Source organism: Ciconia boyciana, chromosome 2 (assembly GCF_034638445.1).
Source record: "Ciconia boyciana chromosome 2, ASM3463844v1, whole genome shotgun sequence".
Lineage (NCBI taxonomy): Eukaryota > Metazoa > Chordata > Aves > Ciconiiformes > Ciconiidae > Ciconia > Ciconia boyciana.
Genome location: NC_132935.1, coordinates 129944772 through 129961806, shown reverse-complemented (window position 1 = coordinate 129961806; position 17035 = coordinate 129944772). Strand labels below are relative to the sequence as shown.

The following is a 17035-nucleotide window of genomic DNA, read 5'->3' as shown; positions in this document are numbered from 1 at the left end:
GATAATTTACACTCTGGAACATCACTCTAAATATTGTGATTCAATGGTATTTTCCTGTTTACAGGTAGTTTGGAGACCTGTCAGGTAGCCCAAACATTGATCCTGTACCTCACTGAATGACATAGCTGGGGGTGTAAGTTAGGACACTGAAGACAAAAGTAGTGGAGATGAGATGAGAAGGGAGTAGCTCTCTCATGTTCAGGCTATTTACATGTGTGGTTTGTTCCGTTCTGTTTCCAAGTATGTACTGAATGTGCCATTCTTTATGTCTGAAATAGTAGCAGAATAACCGATTGGTTACTAAGGTAATGAGAACCCACCGTTCCCTTACCAATTCATGTAAATAAAGTATGGAATTTAATTTCACTCTGTGTTACCTGAGGCAGCTCTGGCATCTGATAAAACAAATGATCTTCACATTCTTCTCTGCTTCCCTTCTGATTTTCATTGAAAGATTGAGGTGTTTCTCTTTTTGTAAATAAATGAGGCTGCCCTGCAGATGGGGTGGTAGAAAGCAGCCTAAGAATTACATTCTTTGTCTTGCAGCTGTTTTTCCTCTGTGACTCAAAATGTATTTGTTTTCCTGTTTAAATGCTTCTATTTCATGTGATCGGGATTGAACATTTGACACCCATAAGAGTTTCTGTTTTTATTTTTCTCTTGATACACAACTTACACGTTTAGTATCTGTTGTGCTATGTATTGCAGGCATAGCATGAGTATGAATCCCAGATTAATTTCTTAATTGAAGGAAGGTTCCTTTCTGATTGTGTATCAAAAAGCAATACGGTAAAAACACGAATTTGCAAATGCAGGACACCAGGAGGTGAGTGGGTGAGATACTTACCTGGTGAAATGATTCTTGACAAGAATTGTCACCAGCCTTGGGACTGCAGGCAGCAAACAAGAAATCCAAAGGAGCTCTGACCGCTGTGCAACCAGGCAATACTACACCCCAGACCATCTTGACTTTGTAATGGAAAAAGAGAATCCATATCAAGCTACTCAGCAGCTAATCAATCACCCGAGTCCACCAGGCTGGGCATGGAAGATTGTATCTCTTACGTACACGAGGAGGAAGAAGAAACAGCTGGGGCGTGGGATGGAGTTGTGCTTGAAGTAAGGGCATCTATCGTAAGAGAAAGGCAGCTTGTTACGCTGTATTATGGGCCTGCAGAATAGCGTTCCTGCTTTTTTTTATGCTACAAATTGTGAACAAATTAATACCTTAGCCATGTAAAAGTGATATCGAGTCACGGGTCACTCGCAAATGTAAGTTGCCACAAGTAGGGTATTTTAGCCTAATAGCTATTTGGATATCAGGAGTTGATATTCCAATAGCCTACCTGCTCAGAGAAGTAGATTAGGGAGATGAAGTGGACAGCTGGCACAATATACAGACACTTGAACCCAGAAACGAAAACACAGCTGCTGGATCTAATTTTAAACGTAGGTCTTGATCAGATCCCACTAGATCCTGGTTGTCCTGTTACAGCAAAGTCATTAGTGGGAGTAGAGAGGCGTGAAGTTCAAGATACTGGTAAAAAGCTTTTGTGAGAAGGGGAGTCACCCTTGTTCCAGTTATGGTATTTCCATTTTTCACAGTAAGTATCGTCAACGTATAGAAAATGTGAGTGGAAATAGTTTCTGGCTGGTACATGGTCTAACGCTGCTTACACAGGCAGCTTTTCTGGGTCGTCTTAATGGGCAGCCGGACTCACTGTCCTAAAAGCACAAGGGCAGGCAGCGCTGTTTCGACTTAGGAAACCATGGAACAAAGTGGGGGTTTTTCTAATATTTTTAAATAATACATGGTTACAGTATCAGTCACGAGATTATAATTCCGAGTTTTTACATCAGGTGTCAGGAATGCAGCCGGCATTAGCAGCGATCAGGAGTGCCATCTAGTGGGGCTCTGCAAATCTACCTTGCCTTTTTTTTTTTAAGCAAGTACAAAAATAACCACAAGTAATATCATACCGGTATCATTCTTCATTTAGCATTCTCAAGCTAGACATTTTATTAATTCAGCAGCTGGTTAAGTATTTTCAAGCGTCTGTTTTGCTTTCAGAATGCTATTACCCAGTTGGGTTTTTTGTTTTAAAGTGTGACAATATTGTTCTGCTTTATTATGACTATGATGCTAAAATTAAGGGCTATGGAAACATTTCTGGTATTCGTTCTCTTTAGGAAGTTAGCTAACCTACGGGAATTTGCAGTAGATGTGGAAACATGCAGCACTTTGCTTCTCTGACATGAAGATTCCCCTCTGTTAGACCACTCTGTTAACCACGATAGGTTTAGAAATAACAGCTTTGCTGGTTTACATCTGCTTCAGGAAAGTGAAATATGCAAAGTTTTTAAAGATTGGTTTGGGTTTTTTTTAATAACAGGAAACCTGATGAAATAAGAATAAAGAATAAAAATATTTTCTGGGTTTATTACAAAACTTGAAACTACAACCTGACTTTACATTTACAGACCTTGGTTAGGCTAGAAAAGTTACTAAAATATAATTGTATTGTTCTAAAGGCAGTCTACTTAAACTGGTGTAAATCTCCAATACAGAGAGACAGTCTAAATTAGTTAATGATCACATGCAAACATAAGTGCAGTATGCATTTATCTGTCTTTTCTCCTAAGGCAAAGTGGATAAAACAGAAAGATGTTTATTCTAAGGTGGCATGTAAAATCTTTGTTGTAAAGCACTGTGAATAGCATGGAAAAAGCGAAGGAGAGAGGCAGTCAGAGCTGGAGTTGTGGGGCAGAGACCATAAATGGCCAAGCAAGAGGTCACATTTCATTTAAGCATGCCCCCTAATTTCCTTTCAACAGTATTAGCACAGCTATTATTAGATTTGTGTTATAGTTAAACTTTCAGCTTTCCTGCCTGCTATACAACTGACTGCTGTTCTTGTTGATTCGCCTCAAAGGCTTTGAAATGACAGCTGCCAAGGATGGTTTATTTCAAATCTTCTATCCCATGTTTGCTTATGTGTCCTTTCTAAGCATGCATTTTTGGCTGCACCTCCCATCTAATGTTCTTATTGTCAACAGGCAAGTTCAGAGGTACCAAAATTGCGGAAGGAAGACCAAAAAGCACGAAACGCACTCTTAGCTGATATCCAGCAGGGAACTCGCTTAAGAAAAGTGACTCAAATCAATGACCGCAGTGCACCACAGATTGAAAGTAAGTATGGGCTCCTGAGTAAGGTCCCTGGGTGAGCTTTGCTGAAGCCTCAGTTGTGGAAGTCAGCTGGACGGTTTTCAAATTGAAGTGCAGGTTTGAAGTTCAGCAAAGGTCTGCATCTTCATATGGCTTTAGGACACAGAGCAGGGAGAATTTAATTTTCTAAACTTGCATCCTGCTCTGAGATCAACAACTACTAATGCTTAATAATAAGTCCATAACTGGATATCACTTTAACAGGCATTCCTTGTCCAAAAAAAATATCACGAATGATTAAATCCTTGGGAGCTGCTCAATAAAATAATTGTTTAATTGGGAATTGTTGGCTCTGGCAGAATAATTGTTCTTTACTAGATAAAAAGAATAAAAAATGCCAAAAAATTCTGGAAGGATAAATTTAATGTTGTCTAACACAACTTCTTCTTGGTGTCATTATTGATGTGAGATTAAAAAGCACCAGAGGGTGCTGTGCTCCAAGATACAGGTCAGAGAGTAATGGTAGTTTACTGTATTTACAGTAGCTTTCCTTGCTGAGCCTGCTTAAAGAGTGAAAAGTCTGGTCTTGGCTATCTTTGTTGGTGCCAAGTCTTAGGAGTCTGAGGGCAGGATGAAATGACTTTCTGATGCACCCTGGGTTTTTTTGTTCTTTTTAACAGAACCCAAAGGAACGAACAGAGATGGAGTTAATCCAACCATTAATAAAGGCAGCTCTCAGCAGCCTCTGGGAGGCTTGTTTGCTGGTGGCTTTCCTGTTCTCAGACCAGCAGGCCAGAGGGACATGCCAGGTAAGGGCTTCATTTGTATGAACAGGTGGGGGGAACTGTGATTTGGGATAAAACTACTTTGGGGCTAGCTTTAGTGATTTATTTTTATTGGTTTTTTTCTGAACCCTTAGTTCATTATGTGCCCATGGAGGGCTCAATTATTAATGTGCTTGAAATCATCTTTCTAGATCTCGGGTGCCTTATTCCTTAGAATGTAAATAATAAGCTATCTCTACACTGGGTAGGAAAGAGATTGAATAGATTGTACAGAGTTTTAATGGAGACTTTTTACATTAGTTTAATGAAAACTTTTAATTGTTTCTCAAATAGAGTATTGAAATCTGAGCTTATCAACTTCAGCACAAATGGGAAAGAAGTCATATTTCCTTCCCTCCATTAGCGTGTGTTTCTATGGTATTACAGGCTTGTGTGTTACTTTAAAGATTCATATTTAAGATTTTTGCCCTCTGGATTTTATGAAGTACAGCTTTGATCCAGCAAGGTAATTTATTGACCTGAAAAAGAAGGTTATTGTTGCTTCAGAAAGACAGGAGGAAGGCATGTGTAGGAGCCCTACTGCTGCTTTCACCTCAAGAAGTGCCAGCATCGATGAGGAGTGACTTTTAGAGTCGCAGCAATGACCTCTGGCGCTGTTGGGCAGCTGGTGCCTGCTCAGGCAGCACAGAGCAAAGTCGGCATTTGCAGGCAAAGACAGAACTTGGCTCTTTTTTTTTTCCTGGAAGGCAAGCCCAAGATGCGCAGCACTGCGTGTGCCTGGGCTTCCTCACGTAGCTCCAGCTGCAGTAGCTGCTTTGAGTTGTTCTTAAAATTATGACCATGGCTATCAGACTATGTGAATATACAATGAGATGCCTTTTCTGACATCTTGCTTTGTGAAATCCTTGACATTTACTCAGGAAAATACATTTTGTAAGGTCAAGAGTCTTTGGGCATTTGCTGTTGAAAAGGAAACATTTGCACCTGTGCCTTCCGGGAAGCCTTTGAGGCACTACTTTTGAGAACCTGGCTTTTATCTATGGGATTGAGATTTATGTAACGTTTGTGTGAATTTTTAAATCTTCAGCAAGTACTTAACTTCAAGGATGCAAGTTGATGCATGTCAGTCTACTTGTGTTCTTTGAGGCCTTTTCACTAGGACTCTCGACTACGCTGACCAGACAGCTCATCCATGTTCAGCGGGCTGTACTAGGCAGACAAGGCTGATAGGAAGGACCCCAGGCCTCTGGAGAAAAGCGCCTTCTCCTTAAACTATTTCATTTTGCAGAGACTGAGGAACAGGGAGGGGAGCAGGGTCTCTCAGCAGGGCATCATATAACTAAGCAGAGTCCCTGGTGCCCGCTGGCAGACATCACCTCCCAAGCCCAGATCCACCAGGGGCAACCTGTTGCATAGGAGACGTTTTGGTAGAATTAGTTTACTCGCTCAGGGTAACCACTGGGGAGGGAAGATGAAGAGCTTGCTCTTTGCACTGTTTTGTCCGATGAGCGGGAACGAACTCCTGATGTATATATAACGTGTGATACCTGTTTTTCAGCTGGGAGGCCTGGGCAGCTTCCTGGCGTCCGAGCAGCGGCTCCCAAGCCCTCCGCCCCACCGAACAGCAGCGCTGCAAAGGCCGGCGGTAACCCCTCGCCTCCAGCCGAAGGCCCAAGGGCAGCTGTCCCGCCGGAGCCCCCCAGCACCTCCCGAGCCGGAGCCGGAGCCGGAGCGGGCCCCGGGCGGCCCAGCCTGCCCGCCCCTCCTCCACCGCCCCCTGCTTCCAGCAAGCCCGCCCTCACTTTCCCCCCTCCTCCCCCTCTCCCTCCTCCAGCCGAGCGTCCGCCCAAGGGCGGGACCCCCAACGCCGCTCCTCCGCCCCCGCTCCCTCCTCCGCAGGCTGACAAACCCACCAAGTTTCAAGCAGGCGCTTCGCACCCGCCGCCGCCGCCTCCTCCTCCTCCTCCTCCTCCCCCCCTGCCCCTCGTGCCCCCCTGCGGGTTTCCGGGCAGGACATCCGATTTCTCTGCTGCCGCTTCCTCTCCACCTGAGGGAAGGGACTGTCCACCTCCCACACCGCCCCCCCGCCGCCGCCTCCGCCACACACCCTGACCGCAAACAGGCTCTCCTTTCCACCCTCCCCAGCCTTCAGCAGCGCTCTCGGCAGTCCTGACGTGCCCCCTCCGCTGCCCCCCAAGTCGCCCCACTTGCTGTCACAGTTCCATAAGCCAAGCAGTATTCAGTCGCTGCCGCTTCCTCCCACCCCCGGCCTCCCTCAGCCCGCAGCGGTGGCCGAGATCAGGAAGAAGAGAGCGGGCCGAGGCGCAGGTGAGAGCAGCCTTCCAAGAAGGGAGGCTTTTTCCTCCCTTCGGTTAGCCAGGGAGATTGCACTGGCGGCTGGAGAGCTTGGAGGGGTGGGGATGACGAGCACACATAGCAGGAGGGCGAGGTCCATCCTCTGGGAGGAATACCTGTAGGTTGCATGGCGTGTAATGAGCACGGGAGACGTCGGGCTCTTCTTAGCACTGGGCACGCACACCGTGTAGTTTAATCTGTGACTCTTGGAAGCAGCATGCTGATCAGTGAAAGCAACGTTTTAGGACTGCTGGGCTGCTTCTTGCTTTTGTGTTGGCATTGGTGTGTCTCCAGCACTGTGACGACAGCTCAGGAGTCATCTCCTGATGGTCTCGGGTAGGGCAGCAGAGTCTGCCAGACCTGCAGCTGCTCGAGTGCCAGCCTGCCCATTGCATCCCTCCGCTGCGGTACCCATGCAGTCTGGAGCAATATTGGCAATGGCTGGGAAACGTTACAGGAGAGAATAAAACAAAGATAGTGTAGCTACAGCCATAGATGAGCAAAGGCAAATACGGATGCAGCCCTCTGCTTTTCAACAAAGAGGAGCAGCCAGTGCCTCCTGTGGTCAAGGTGGTAGGGCCAAAGGCTTCTCTGATTACTTGGGAAGTGGGGATATTGGCTCGTGTTTCCTCGAGCAGATGGTAGAAGGAACTTTTCAGACTTCTCTGATATAATGAAGATAATAACAAAAAGAAAAAGGAGCCTAGATCTGTGTGGGTTTGAGAAATGAAGACAGCTACTTAATAAGGAACATCTGAAGAGAACGTTCTGTACCCTGTATTTTAGCAGCCACATGTCGAGAGAAAGATTACTGGTTCCCTTTGACAGCCATGGGAAAGGCAGTGTAAGTACAGCAGATCAGGTGCTTCGTGATGGTGATTAACGCTGCTCAGGAACTGTCTGATGAACTGTTATTTTATTGAGATGCCTGTTTCTCATGATGGTTCATCTTTAGGAAGTTTCAGTCAAATTAGCCTGCCTTTCTCTTGGTTATCTAGGGGGAGAAGCAGTTTATCTAGGGGGAGGCTGCAGGCTGCTAACTTGGAGGCCTTGGGCCCCCTCCCCCTTACACAGTTCCTGTGGAAGGTCTGCCCAGAAGATGTAAACTTTGAAGGCCTTGCAGCTCCTCAGTGAAATGCACAAGAATAATGGTAATTCCACTGCGTAGCTGCCGAAGTGTCAGGAAATTATTTTCTTTTAGAGATACCATCTAGTGTGGGTTTTGTTTTTTGGTGGGTTTTTTTTCTTCCTTAAACTGCTTGTTCTTGTGCAAGTGGAAGGATAGTCTTCTCCTCTAGACTGGGACAAAACCATACTTCAGAATGTCAGACTTTCCCTAGAACTAGAAATAGCAAGCCCCAGCCAACTCCAGTAGTGCCTTAAATTTAATACTTAATGCTGCAAAACCATGGTCAGGCTTGACAAACAGCAGCTATGAAGTACCCTGTGATAGCTGGGTAAGTTTGACCCAAATATTGCATTCCTTCTACACTCCCTCCACTTTTGTGCAAAGCTTACTGTCGGGTTTGTTAAGTTATGATGATGTTTATGTGCTGGTCTGCTGCTTCTTTTTAAGGAACGGGTGCTGGGAAGTTAGTCACTCCTCCACAGCCACCAGCAAGATCACCAACAACTGAACTTACGAGCAAGTCTGGAGTCTCAGCCTGGGCTACAGCTCATGACCCCTACCCACCACTTAAAAATGGAAATATGCACATCATTGGTAATGCCATCTAAATTAGATCTCTTGGCCTTAGTTAATTATTTTAGTACAAAAGCCTGTGTGTGTCTGAGACCTCAAAAACTCATTCAAGACTTTCTCATGGCAATAACAGGGTAGTTTAACTAGACTCATTAGAAACATTTTTGTACAACCTTATACAATGAGAGAAAATTAAGGCTTTTTCACAAAGGTTTTGAATCATCCAGTAGACAAGAAAAGCATGCACTACCTGCAAAATTACTTAAGATTGTGAAAAGTTGCTGTAGTGTGCTTATATTACTATTCTTAAAACCAGTTCATGGACATTTAGTAGCTTCAATCCTATAGAGCAAAGACTGCTAAGAATTATTTGTGTAATCTGATGAATTGGCCATTCATTCTTGCTTATAGGTAAATGGCTTGAAAACCACCGAGGAATACCTCTATTACCACAATATCATCAATGCAGAAAACTGGAACGGCAGCCAGAAGCTTAACTTCAGTTAGTACCATGCAGTATTTGCAATTAAGCCAGGAAACTTGGATGGCTCACAAAAGTACTCCTCGAGATTGTTTATATGGAGTGAGCCACTATCAGTTCCAGGGGAAAACCAGTCAGCATCTTTAATTGGAATTACCTGGGGCAATTTTTTAAGTATATCTCTAACAGTGACTATTGTTTATTTCCCTGAAACTTCCCAGATGACTTTGAATCTAAATTTACTTTCCATTCTGTGGAAGATTTCCCCCCACCTGATGAATTCAAGCCATTTCAGAAAATATATCCCAGCAAGATACCTAGAGGTAAGTGTGAAAACATGAGAAGGTCTCATAATAATCCAATAGGATTAAACACAGGGAGTGAAAATAAAGAACAGAAACCAGCATTAACATGAAGAACTGGGCTGCTAGCATAGGCACAGAGAGGAATGGGATTTGTTATAGTTGTAACAGGGACCAAAGATACGACAAAAAGCACTTAATTACTGTATAGTCTTAGTAGCAAAAAATAAAATTATGTGGCTTGACATGCAGTTTGTGTTCTTTAGACTGTTGAATTTGCAGAGCCCTTGAAGTTCAAAACAGTGATGGCACCTAAACAGACTTAGGCAGCTACTGAGTTGTTCTTTCTGTTCATGAACTTGTGAAATCACAAAAGACTTGATCCATGTCTTCTATCATGTGTTTTCATTTAAATCCTACGCATGGTGTTTTACACACCTGAATAACAAAGGGACTTAGAGACTGAACCTTGTCAGAAAAGTAAGGAATGACTGAACCTTATCTCCCCCCGCCCCGCCCCTTAACTTAGAAAGCTGGTATCAGGTCACTGTTATAGGAGCAGAAGTTCACCTATCCAGCTTTGAAAACTGGTAGTTGAGGGTGCTGAAAGATCTCATGCCCATATTCTGCTTTTTATAAAACCCAGTCTTTTCTGTATTATTAGATCAACTATTTATCTCCAACTTTTCATTAAGGGTTTTTTTTGTTTCCATGCCAGGGTACTTTGCATGACTTTTCATAGCAGCCTCAGTCAGTCTAAATCATCTGCTGTATGATCTGATCAAAGACTTTTTACTGAAGGGCTACAGAGCATGAGCAATATCTATATATCAGTTCAAGGGTAGGAGATAGATGCAGCATCCCTGCTGTAGAACTGCATCCAAAATACATATCCAAAAAAATGTATCTGTCATCTCCTCTGATTAAACCTGTCCTATCTATTTACAGATCCCTCTAAAAATCCTCCATTAAGAACACACGTGAGATGAGAAGAGTCTTCTGATGCTCTCTGGATTGGTATTAAAAAAGAACGTCGTCAAGATAATATATAAAACAGAAGGGGTCCCCATTACAGTGATAGAGATTATATTTGAATTGCAAGTGCTGCAATGTTAACATTTCTATAAACTGGAAAAGTGATGTAAATGATACTTTTTGAACTGGCCTACACACTACAGGAATGTTAGTACAGGCTTTTAAATTACTGTATATAGGTGGATATTTTTTAAGCAAAGCAGCATAAAATTTAAATTCTTTGTCGTGTTGAAACAATTCTCATTCTTACCACATTGACAGATGTTACCTCAGAATACTTTTTGCATTACATGCCTGTAGTTCATTTTTCCGCTGCCATCATCCTTTTTAAGTATTTTGGAAATTCTCCAGTTATTATTCAGACATTTTTCAATGAACTATCAGAAACCAATGCGATACCTTTAGTCTCTTTGTATGTTTCTTCACTTCTTCTATTCTGCCTATCCTCAGATTGCAGCAGAATGTCACTTTCATGAACAGATAGGCCCACAATCCTTTTCTCATCAAGCATGAAGAGGAAAGAGATGACAAGGAGCTGTGGCTGCTGTTGAGCCTGCCTCCTATTGATTACAGATCCTTATAGGATAGTGTCTGAAGAAGCCCAGCTGGGTAGGGTGGTCATGGACTTGACAAAGACGACAGAACTTCTCCAAACTAGAGGAAAAGAAAGTTGTTCTACTATAAGAAAAAAAAAAAGGGGGGGGTGTGGGGGTGTGTGTGAATACACATGCCATGAAATATGTCTGTAAGGGCACGTGTCCTGTCTTTTCCTGCTGTCAAAGTGGCTATTTACCATTTGTGTGACAGACTGTCTTTACTCAGCAATTTGGAGGCCTTTGGATGAGGGGTCCAACACCTACATTTTAAACAGGCAACTAGAGCTACTGTTGTTCACCCATAGCAGCAGTGAGGATTCATTGTCTAAAATACACTGTATAGAACAAGCAGTCCCCAAAGTGGTTGTTCCCTTGAATAGAGTTGGTTGAAAAAAGTAACACCTCTAGCAGCGGACAAGACTTGAGCTTCTGCTTTTAATATGCAGCCTGGGGTAAGGTCTTTGGATCACAGATGTTCAGATCTGGTCATAAGATGTCTCTTTCCAGCAAGAATTACCTGTATTCTTGTGCATTTCACTGCATTAAGAGGAGTGTTGCCAACAGGTTGAGGGATGTGATCCTTCCCCTCTGCTCACTGGTGAGGCCACACCTGGAGCACTGTGTCCAGTTCTGGGCTCCCCAGTACAAGGGAGACATGGACATGCTGGAGAGGGTCCTACAAAGGGCCACAAAGGTGATGAAGGGCCTGGAGCATCTCTCCTATGAGGAAAGGCTGAGAGAGCTGGGACTGTTCAGCCTAGAAAAGAGAAGGTTCAGAGGGTATCTATCTCATCAATGTGTATAAATATCTGAAGGGAGGGTATAAAGATGGAGCCAGGCTCTTTTCAGTGGTACCCAGTGACAGGACCAGAGGTAATGGACACCAACTGAAACACAGGAGGCTTTGTCTGAATGTTAAAGGAGAAGCTGCTGCCTGAGCATACACACCACCCGAGACTTTAACCACTACAAGGGCAGTCCCTTTGCAGTGGGCAGCTCTATTGAGCCAATGGGTGTCCCTTTTCGACACATACACATACGCACACTCTCACTCTCGGGTGCTTTCTCTCCCCTGAATATCAGGAAACACTTTTTGACTGGGGAGGTGGCCGAGCACTGGCACAGGTTGCCTGGGGACGTTGTGGAGTCTCACTCCTTAGAGATATAAAAAAGCCACCTGGACATGGTCCTGGGCAACTGGCTCTAGGTGGCCCTGCTTGAGCAGGGGGATTGGACCAGATGACCTCCAGCCATCCATTCCAACTTCAATCACTCTTTGATTCCCCTCTTTACAGCTCTCCTGGGTTCCTGCACTTGGGTCACAACAACCCCATGTAACGCTACAGCCTTGGGGAAGAGTGGCTGGAAGGCTGCCCAGCAGAGAAGGACCTGGGGGTGCTGGCTGACGGCTGAATAGGAGCCAGCAGTGTGCCCAGGTGGCCAAGAAAGCCAATGGCATCCTGGCTTGTATCAAAAATAGTGTGGCCAGCAGGACTAGGGAAGTGATTGTCCCCCTGTACTCGGCACTGGTGAGGCCACACCTCGAATAACATGTTCAGTTTTGGGCCCCTCACTACAAGAGAGACATTGAGGTGCTGGAGCGTGTCCAGAGAAGGGCAATGAAGTTGGTGAACTAGAGCACAAGTCTTATGAGGAGCGGCTGAGGGACCTGGGGTTGTTTCACCTGGAGAAAAGGAGGCTGAGAGGAGACCCTTATCGCTCTCTACAACTACCTGAAAGGAGGTTGTAGAGAAGTGGGGGTCTGTCTCTTCTCCCAAGTAACAAGCGATAGGACGAGAGGAAATGGCCTCAAGTTGTGCCAGGGGAGGTTTAGATTGACATCTAAACAGGCTGCCCAGGGAAGTGGTTGAGTCGCCATCCCTGGAGGTATTTAAAAGATGTGTAGATGTGGTGCTTCGGGACATGGTTTAGTGGTGGACTTGGCAGTGTTAGACTAACAGTTGAACTCGATGATCTTAAAGGTCTTTTCCAGCCTAAATGATTCTGATTCACCAGCCTGAAAAAGGGCACTGCTGTTCCAGGGCAAGCCTGGTCCTAACAGCCAGACTATTTACAGTTATGGCATTAAGTTATATAATTGCCACAAATTCCCCTCAGCTGCAGCTGTAATAACATTATAGATCACAGGTGAAGATCCTTCCCCATGGCCATGCCTTTGAACAAAACTATTTGGAAAAGACAGGTAACTGCATCTTTACATATCTCTGCTTTTCTCTTAGTTCTTGCAACAGCTCAGTTATGCTGTAACTCCCACACACATGCATGTTCATGGTGTGGAGATGGTATAAGTGTAAGAAGCTCTTCACCCTGTAGGACTCTAAGAAAGCATCATTAGTCTTTTTCTAACCTATTATGATACCATGCTGTAAATCATGTGAAAAGAAAAAAAAAATTAGTGATGCTTTGACCAATACATATTGTCACTGTCATTATTATAGTTGCTTGATAACTATGCATGAATATAGTAATAAGCAGGGGTCAGCATATACATTGCTTCTCAAACAACTGGGAAAGTTCAATACTGCTTTGAAGAATATTTTGTTATAGTACTATTAAAGGTGACTTATTGTTGTTTCTCACTTGTTCTGGAACTTGTGTACTGCTCTGTACTAAGTACCTTCATAAGGATTTCAAAGCTACTTAATGCTAGACTACCTGCCAGAAGATATCTAAAGGAGAAAAAAAAAATGTTACTCCTGTTTTTATTACAATTAGGGGTATTTTAGAAGCAAACTTCTTTTATGGATTAAATTAGAAAGCCTGTGCATATTTGCAAGCATTGGTGAAATGTCATTTCCATATATACTGGATTGTTGTTCAAGATCCATTGAAGGTTCTGAAGTTGCTATTACCTGGAGATACACAGAATCACAGTGGCTGTCACCCAGTGGCAGTTAGTCCCACTAGTTCCACTATATCCTTGCACTGAGCCACAGCTGTGCTCAAGACCACTGGAAGTTTTAAGGCCATGGGTGTACTCTGGTTTCTCAAAGTTGTAGGACTAGTGATTGCACTCAAGCATGTTGCTGTAGCACATTTTGTTGTTTTTTTTTAAATGCACTACACAGCTGAAGCAAAAGCAACATACTATTAGAAAATTACTACCTGGATCATTGTGCTCAAAACAATTTATTAGTTCTGTCATATAAGCAGTTTCAAATAAGGACATAAATTCCCACAAGATAATTGCAAATGTTGGTTTCTTCTTTCTTAAAAAACAGGCAAATAAGATATATTATGTCTTTAGCAGGAACACCCTCTTCTTTCACCTTGCCTCCCTCCCAACTCTCAAAGGTTAGAGATTGGAGTTGTGCAAAAGAGCTGTGTGAAGTGATATATCCTAATTTTGGCCCTCTGGATAGGGCAACCATTTTATCCCTGTCTCCCCTTGTTCACAAATATCCAGCTACTCCTATCAGGATGCAAAGTGCTCAGCAAGCAACAGCTTATAGAAGCAGCTTTGAAGTTCAACATGGTATGTGTTAAGTGTACACTGATTAGGAGTATTATCAAAGTACCCTTTAGTTCCAGAAGTGGATTTCATGGGAAATCCATTTACTTCAGTTGTGGGCAGTTGGCAAAAGCACACTGCTCTTTCAGCTGGCTTCATCCAGCACAATACCCTCTGAAATGAAGTGTGCTCCTTGCAGTCCCTATTCTGGCTAGGTAGATAGAAACTAAGTTTTAGTGTTTACTTGCCTATTTTCTCCTTCCCTTGTCTCCATTTTCAGAATACCTAGGCACAGGAGCTGTTCCTGTAATAGAGAGCATGGGAGGAGTGTATTATGAATGGGAAGGTGATTAGGTAGGTCATAAGAGAAAATATCTTCATGTTTGTTTTCTGTAAGTGAAAAGGCCCAATGTTTTCTTGTCCAATTGCCAGTTGTCATATAAGGCAATACCAAAAGTAATGAGTCTGAATTGAACAATTTAATAAAAAAAATTGTGAGAATGCAGTGTGCCAATATGGCAATGACTGTATTTCCCTAATGCACAACTCTTACAGTTTCAAGTTGAGGTGTTGCTGCCTTCTAAGGAGCTTTTATTTCCTCAATACAAAAGTCCATGGTTCTTCACCATCCCTGAACAGCGAAGGGTTTAACTCCATATGCTAACTTCCACTTATTAAAAACATGGACTTTTTTCCGTCCCTCCTGTTAAAAAAGCCCCAACCATCTTCGTATGACACAGGAAGCAGTGTTTACTGGTTGACTTCTTAAAGCGTTTGCCCTATCTCACTTCTACAAGAAGAAAATACATGAAAAGCAGGTCTGTCTGTAAGACTGTTAAGGAAGGGAAGCATGCTGCAGAACTGCACTTAATATAAGGAAGCATAAGACAGCCATTTCTAAGCCTAACCGGTTGGATTGCCGCACCCACCAGTAACTCACTGGTACTTAATGGATTCATCAGCCATGTACACTCACCACAGAGATTACTAGGAACTGTTCAGCAGTACAAAGGCAGAAAGATAGAGAATAGTCAGGTATTGCTCAATGTCCAGCATCTATTCCCTCAACAAATTCCAAATTTGTAGCTCGTATATAAATATGACACTTTATTAATCACATCTTAAGAGCCAAGAGGTTATGTGTAGATGTCTTAGGCATCCAGGCTGGCTCTGTGTTTTAGTACTCAGTACTAGAGCAGCATGCCAGCTGCATTACAAACATACAAGCATCCCTAAGTTGGGTGCAGGCAAAGGCAAAACTTAAGCTGAGGGACCTAATTCTGGTCATTTGTACAGGCATGATGTTAGATGCCGAGTTACTGTAACCAGATGTGCCAATATGAGGCTAGTACAGCAAGGTCAAGAACCAGGACTTACCTTCCTGCGCCCTCAAAACTGGGATTTCAACTCTACCATTCTTTGTATGAATTAGCAAGAAGAGAAAAATGCACGTCAGCTTTGCTGCAAGCCTAGTCCTGAGCAATAGAGGAACAAACAGATTGCTTTCAATGACGATATGGCAGTTATCCTGATGAAGTTAATCTTTGCTTTAATTGGTTGCCCAACATACATATTTAAACATTCTGTACTAAATTAGCCAGCATGCACACAGTAATTGGACCAGTCAGTGACTTTCTCCTTTCACTATATACATACATACACAAACAGGAACACCACAAGATTGGACAAAGGAAAGCAATTTGTTAACCGGATACAGCTAGCAAGTAACATTTTTTCCTCTAGAAATGTTTTTCCTGAAAATTCACAAGTATGAAGACTTTCTTTCAAGGCCTGAAGAACTTTGCAAGTCTTCCAGTGAAAAGGCTAACAATAGCCACTGTAGCTGAAACGAGATAAAATTCGTTTAAAATCCATTCAAAACAAGAGTGAAATAAAAAAAAATTTCCTGCAACGTAACGCAGGGGAAAGGAACTTTGGAGACAATCCGAGCAGATGCACTGAGGTAGAAAGGTGGATTTGGACCTGATTCTGAACACCCTTAGCTTGGTGTAAAAGAGGAGGAGGAGGAGGATCAGAATCGGATCCAACATTTCACATTCACTGATAAAGTACCAGAAACTCAGTATCTAAAGAATTAAAGTGTTTGCTTACTTTATTTGAAGAACTTTAGTTCTGTGTCAACACAGTCATAGAAAAGATCCACTACTTCAGCAGGATCCAGAACCTCTGTACGAGTAAGGATATCTTCCATTGCTTCTAAGCCTTGTTTTTCAAGGTCTAACATAATCCTCATCAGTTTCTGGCCTTTATCCTAAAGGCATGAAACAATCAAACTCAATTAACCAGCAAACAGGCTCATTAAAGCATTTCACTGTTCTCTTCTGTTACGGAGATCTTTTCAAGTATTTTTAAAAACAAGAAAGTCTTTTTAAGTACAAACAACTTCTGTTAATAGTTTTTTGGATGGTCAAAGGCTAAAAGGAACAGTGCTGGACACTTTCTACATTAAGAAAAATAAAAGCAGGAGCTGTAACAAAGCAGAGAAGGAAGATGGACTGAAAGATGGATAGGGGAAAATGGTATAAGGCTTGTCCACATGATAAAGAGGTAAAGCAACTCCTTATGCATGTAAACCCGCAAACAGAACTATATGAGAAGACTAGAAGCCCCGAGGACTGTACAGAACATGGTATGTACACGTGTATCCCTCAGATCATCACCTGTAAGATGATGATTTGATCTGAAACGATGTGTAATATAACAGCATTAGGACTCCAGATCCCAGGGAAGGCTTTGTGTGTCATTCTGACTTACTGCTCTTCATGTTTCTGGGCAGGAAATTCACTCCTGAAGAAGCTGTAATTTTGTTTTATCCAGATGTTAAAGTCTCCTATAATTATTATTTTTTTAATAGAGAAGTGCTGCTTGTTTTGCTTGCAGCTTTCAAAATTGAATTCCAGAAGAAAAGACATTTTGAATGAGCAATGGTTCTGCATTTTCCAGGATTTGTATCAGCATTTGTGCAGAAAGAGCAGAGCACCTAAGCTAAGGTTTAGGCTCTCAGGTGGGCAGTTTTTATAGCATGAAGCCTGACTAAAACTACATTTCCTGTTCTACCACAAGTTTTAGTGTCACACTGTGGTATTTTTTAATAGGGAAGAGTTCACAAGATGCTAACAT

General features: G+C 42.9%; 2 protein-coding genes across 2 annotated transcripts in view; one reads left to right on the top strand and one right to left on the bottom strand.

Moving 5' to 3' along the window:
- The window catches only part of WIPF3 (WAS/WASL interacting protein family member 3), a 38673-nt gene extending 25711 nt beyond the window's left edge, over positions 1-12962 (top strand). Inside the window, 7 exon segments of the mRNA XM_072851449.1 lie at positions 3058-3190; positions 3847-3975; positions 5510-6030; positions 6033-6279; positions 7883-8029; positions 8711-8812; positions 9740-12962. Of these exon segments, the coding sequence (XP_072707550.1) occupies positions 3058-3190; positions 3847-3975; positions 5510-6030; positions 6033-6279; positions 7883-8029; positions 8711-8812; positions 9740-9780 (1320 nt within the window). The 3' untranslated portion in view covers positions 9781-12962.
- Positions 12963-15021: 2059 nt separating this feature from the next.
- SCRN1 (secernin 1) overlaps positions 15022-17035 on the bottom strand; it is a 39235-nt gene continuing 37221 nt past the window's right edge. Inside the window, exons 8-9 of the mRNA XM_072851448.1 lie at positions 16007-16166; positions 15022-15737 (exon numbers count right to left, since the gene is read on the bottom strand). Coding sequence (XP_072707549.1) covers positions 16008-16166 — 159 coding nt within the window. The 3' untranslated portion in view covers positions 15022-15737; position 16007. The remainder of the gene's footprint in view (positions 15738-16006; positions 16167-17035) is intronic.